Source organism: Carcharodon carcharias (assembly GCF_017639515.1).
Source record: "Carcharodon carcharias isolate sCarCar2 chromosome 24 unlocalized genomic scaffold, sCarCar2.pri SUPER_24_unloc_1, whole genome shotgun sequence".
NCBI classification, from domain to species: Eukaryota; Metazoa; Chordata; class Chondrichthyes; order Lamniformes; family Lamnidae; genus Carcharodon; species Carcharodon carcharias.
This window is the reverse complement of record NW_024470584.1, coordinates 3,450,596-3,456,938: the sequence shown is the minus strand read 5'-3', so window position 1 is coordinate 3,456,938 and position 6,343 is coordinate 3,450,596. Positions and strand designations below refer to the sequence as shown.

Here is a 6,343-nt window from a genome sequence, read left to right as displayed (position 1 = left end):
GGTTCGTGGGGTCCTTGGGGTCCTTGTTCACGCTCTTGTGGAGGTGGTGTCCAGTTCTCTCGCCGTTTCTGTGATAATCCTGTGCCTGCTGCCTTTGGGAGGTATTGTCACGGAAGGAGAGATATTTTCCAGTCTTGTAACGTGTCTCCCTGTCCGGACAATGATGGTGAGGCTCGAACTCTCAAATCCACTGTCGCCCTCAGCTCCCCTGTTTTCAAAGCACATGCACAGCAAGATCCAATGTGTTATTTCCTAGACTCCCTCTCTAGCTGCTGAATTTGAATATTCTACAGTTCACCCTGATGGGGGGTGTAATGCTTCACACACTCTCACCCTCTCTCACACTCTCAACCTCTCTCACACTCTCTCTCTCTCACACTCTCACACTCTCTCACACTCTCTCTCTCTCACACTCTCTCTCTCTCACACACTCTCACCCTCTCTCACACTCTCACACTCTCACACTCTCTCACACTCTCTCTCTCTCACACTCTCTCTCTCTCACACACTCTCACCCTCTCTCACACTCTCACACTCTCACACTCTCACACACTCTCACTCTCACACTCTCACACTCTCTCACACTCTCACACTCTCTCACACTCTCTCACACTCTCACGCTCTCTCACACTCTCTCACACTCTCTCACACTCTCACACTCTCTCACACTCTCTCACACTCTCACACTCTCACGCTCTCTCACACTCTCTCACACTCTCACACTCTCTCACACTGTCTCAAACTCTCTCACACTCTCTCACACTCTCACACACTCTCACACACTTTTTCAATCTCACACTCATACACTCTCTCACTCTCACTCTCTCACACACTCTTTCACACTCTCACACTCTCTCACACTCTCACACTCTCTCACTCTCATACTCTCACACACTCTCACACACTCTCTCACACTCTCACACTCTCTCACAATCTCACACTCTCACACTCTCACACACTCTCACACTCTCTCACAATCTCTCACTCTCACACTCTCACACTCTAACACACTCTCTCACACTCACACACTCTCTCACACTCTCTCACACCCACACACTCTCACACTCTCTCACGCTCTCACACTCTCACACACTCTCTCAATCTCACACTCATACACTCTCTCACTCTCACACTCTCACACACTCTCTCACACTCTCACACTCTCTCACTCTCACACTCTCACACACTCTCACACACTCTCTCACACTCTCACTCTCACACTCTCTCACTCTCACACTCTCTCACTCTCACACACTCTCTCACACTCTCACACTCTCTCACTCTCACACTCTCACACACTCTCACACACTCTCTCACACTCTCACTCTCACACTCTCTCACTCTCACACTCTCTCACTCTCACACACTCTCTCACACTCTCACACTCTCTCACTCTCACACTCTCACACACTCTCACACACTCTCTCACACTCTCACTCTCACACTCTCACACACTCTCTCACACTCTCACACTCTCTCACTCTCACACTCTCACACACTCTCAAACTCTCTCACACTGTCACACTCTCCCACTCTCACACTCTCACACTCTCACACACTCTCTCACACTCACACACTCACACACTCTCTCACTCAAACACTCTCACACACTCTCTCACACTCTCACACACTCTCTCACTCTCAAACTCATACACTCTCTGACTCGCACTCTCTCACACACTCTCATGCACTCTGTCACACTCTCACACTCTCTCACTCTCACACTCTCACACACTCTCACATACTCTGTCACACTCTCATACTCTCACACTCTCAAACTCTCACACAATCTCACACTCTCTCACGCTCTCTCACTCTCACACTCTCACACTCTCACACACTCTCTCACACTCACACACTCTCTCAATCTCACTGTCTCACAGTCTCTCACGTCACACACCCTCACTCACTCTCACTCTCTCACACACTCTCTCACACTCTCACACTCTCTCACTCTCACACTCTCTTACACTCTCACACTCTCACACTCTCACAATCTCTCACACTCACACACTCTCACACTCTCTCACACTCTCTAACTCTCACACTCTCACACACTCTCTCACATGCACACACTCTCACACTCTCACTCTCACACATTCTCTCACACTCTCACACTCTCACTCTCACACTCTCACACACTCTCACACTCTCTCACACTCGCACATCTCACACTCTCTCACACTCTCACACTCTCACACACTCTCTCACTCTCTCTCACTCTCACACTCTCACACTCTCTCACACTCTCAGACTCTCTCACTCTCACACTCTCACACTCTCTCACACTCTCACACTCTCACACTCTCACACTCTCACACACACTCACACACTCTCTCACACTCTGTCACCCCCTCAATCTCACACTCTCACACTCTCACACACTCTCTCACACTCACACACTCTCTCACACTCTCACTCTCACACTCTCACTCTCTCACACACTCTCACACACTCTCTGACTCTCACTCTCTCACACACTCTCACGCACTCTCTCAGACTCTCACACTCTCTCACTCTCACACTCTCACACACTCTCTCACTCTCACAGTCTCTCACTCACACACTCTCACACACTCTCTCACTCTCACACTCTCTCACTCACACACTCTCACACACTCTCTCACTCTCACAGTCTCTCACTCACACACTCTCACACACTCTCTCAGACTCTCACACTCTCTCACTCTCACACTCTCACAAACTCTCACACACTCTCTCACACTCTCACACTCTCTCACTCTCACATTCTCACTCTCACACTCTCACACACTCTCACACTCTCTCACACGCTCACACTCCCTCACTCTCACTCTCACACTCTCAAACTCTCTCACACTCGCACATCTCACACTCTCTCACACTCTCACACTCTCACAGTCTCTCACTCTCACACTCTCACACACTGTCTCACACTCTCTCTCACACTCTCTCACACTCTCACTCTCACACTCTCACACACTCTCACACTCTCTCACAATCTCTCACTCTCACACTCTCACACACTATCTCACACTCTGACACTCTCTCACTCTCACACTGTCACAAACGCTCACACTCTCACTCTCAAACTCTCACACACTCTTACACTCTCTCACACTCTATCTCTCTCACACTTTCACACTATTTCACACACTCTCACATTCTCACTCTCACACTCTCACGCTCTCTCACACTCTCTCACTATCACACTCTCAAACACTCTCACACACTCTCACGCTCTCACTCTCACACTCTCACACTCTCACACACTCTCTCACACTCACACACTCTCACACTCTCAAACACTCTCTCACACTCACAATCTCTCACACTCTGTCACCCCCTCACTCTCACACTCTCACACTCTCACACACTCTCTCACACTCACACACTCTCACACTCTCACACTCTCACACACTCTCTCACACTCTCACTCTCACACTCTCACTCTCTCACACACTCTCAAACTCACACTCTCACACACTCTCTCACTCTCACACTCTCTCACTCACACACTCTCAAACACTCTCTCACACTCTCACACTCTCACACTCTCACAAACTCTCTCACACTCTCTCACACTCACACATTCTCACACTCTCTCACTCTCTCACACTCACACACTCTCACACACTCTCTCACTCTCTCACACTCTCACACACTCTCTGACTCTCACTCTCTCACACACTCTCACGCACTCTCTCAGACTCTCACACTCTCTCACTCTCACACTCTCACACACTCTCACACACTCTCTCAGACTCTCACACACTCTCACTCTCACACTCTCACAAACTCTCACACACTCTCTCACACTCTCACACTCTCTCACTCTCACATTCTCACTCTCACACTCTCACATACTCTCACACTCTCTCACACTCTCACACTCTCTCACTCTCACTCTCACACTCTCAAACTCTCTCACACTCGCACATCTCACACTCTCTCACACTCTCTCACACTCTCAGTCTCTCACTCTCACACTCTCAAACTCTCTCACACTTGCACATCTCACACTCTCTCACACTCTCACACTCTCACAGTCTCTCACTCTCACACACTGTTTCACACTCTCTCACACTCACACATTCTCACACTCTCTCACTCTCTCACTCTCACACTCTCACACACTCTTACACTCTCTCACACTCTATCTCTCTCACGCTCTCACACTATTTCACACACTCTCACATTCTCACACTCACACTCTCACGCTCTCTCACACTCTCTCACTATCACACTCTCACACACTCTCACACACTCTCACGCTCTCACTCTCACACTCTCACACTCTCACACACTCTCTCACACTCACACACTCTCACACTCTCACACACTCTCTCACACTCACACTCTCTCACACTCTGTCACCCCCTCACTCTCACACTCTCACACTCTCACACTCACACACTCTCAAACACTCTCTCACACTCTCACACTCTCACACTCTCACACTCTCACAAACTCTCTCACACTCTCTCACACTCACACATTCTCACACTCTCTCACTCTCTCACACTCTCACACACTCTCTGACTCTCACTCTCTCACACACTCTCACGCACTCTCTCAGACTCTCACACTCTCTCACTCTCACACTCTCACACACTCTCTCACTCTCACACTCTCACACACTCTCACACACTCTCTCAGACTCTCACACACTCACACTCTCTCACTCTCACATTCTCACTCTCACACTCTCACATACTCTCACACACTCTCACACTCTCACACTCTCTCACTCTCACTCTCACACTCTCAAACTCTCTCACACTCGCACATCTCACACTCTCTCACACTCTCACACTCTCACAGTCTCTCACTCTCACACTCTCAAACTCTCTCACACTCGCACTTCTCACACTCTCTCACACTCTCACACTCTCACAGTCTCTCACTCTCACACACTGTATCACACTCTCTCACACTCACACATTCTCACAATCTCTCACTCTCTCACTCTCACACTCTCACACACTCTTACACTCTCTCAAACTCTATCTCTCTCGCAATCTCACACTATTTGACACACTCTCACATTCTCACTCTCACACTCTAACGCTCTCTCACACTCTCTCACTATCACACTCTCACACACTCTCACACACTCTCACGCTCTCACTCTCACACTCTCACACTCTCTCTCACACTCACACTCTCTCACACTCTGTCAACCCCTCACTCTCACACTCTCACACTCTCACACACTCTCTCACACTCACACACTCTCACACTCTCACACTCTCACACACTCTCTCACACTTTCACTCTCACACTCTCAAACACTCTCTCACTCTCACACTCTCTCACTCACACACTCTCACACACTCTCTCACAGTCTCTCACACTCTCACACTCTCTCACTCAAACACTCTCAAACACTCTCTCACACTCTCACACTCTCTCACTCTCACACTCTCACAAACTCTCTCACACTCTCTCACACTCTCTCACACTCACACATTCTCACACTCTCTCACTCTCTCACACTCTCACACACTCTCTGACTCTCACTCTCTCACACACTCTCACGAACTCTCTCAGACTCTCACACTCTCTCACTCTCACACTCTCACACACTCTCTCACTGTCACACTCTCTCACTCACACACTCTCACACACTCTCTCACACTCTCACACTCTCTCACTCTCACACTCTCACAAACTCTCACACACTCTCTCACACTCTCACACTCTCTCACTCTCACATTCTCACTCTCACACTCTCACACACTCTCACACACTCTCACACTCTCACACTCACTCACTCTCACTCTCACACTCTCAAACTCTCTCACACTCGCACATCTCACACTCTCTCACACTCTCACACTCTCACAGTCTCTCACTCTCACACTCTCACACACTGTCTCACACTCTCTCACATTCTCTCACACTCACACATTCTCACACTCTCTCACTCTCTCACACTCTCTCACACTCTCACACACTCTTTCACCCTCACACTCATACACTCTCTCACTCTCACTCTCTCACACACTCTTTCACACTCTCACACTCTCTCACACTCTCACACTCTCTCAATCTCATACTCTCACACACTCTCACACTCTCTCACACTGTCACACTCTCTCACTCTCACACTCTCACACACTCTCACAATCTCTCACAATCTCTAACTCTCACACTCTCACACACTCTCTCACACTCACACACTCTCTCACACTCTCTCACACCCACACACTCTCACACTCTCTCACTCTCTCACACTCTCACACACTCTCTCAATCTCACACTCATACACTCTCTCACTCTCACTCTCTCAGACACTCTTACACACTCTCACACACTCTCTCACACTCTCACACTCTCTCACTCTCAATCTCTCACGCAC

General features: G+C 49.0%; 1 protein-coding gene across 1 annotated transcript in view; it reads left to right on the top strand.

The window, feature by feature from the left end:
- LOC121273475 (A disintegrin and metalloproteinase with thrombospondin motifs 5-like) overlaps positions 1-6,343 on the top strand; it is a 302,366-nt gene that overhangs the window by 176,990 nt on the left and 119,033 nt on the right. The window contains exon 5 of the mRNA XM_041180638.1: positions 1-166. This exon is cut by the window's left edge and continues 21 nt beyond it. Coding sequence (XP_041036572.1) covers positions 1-166 — 166 coding nt within the window. The remainder of the gene's footprint in view (positions 167-6,343) is intronic.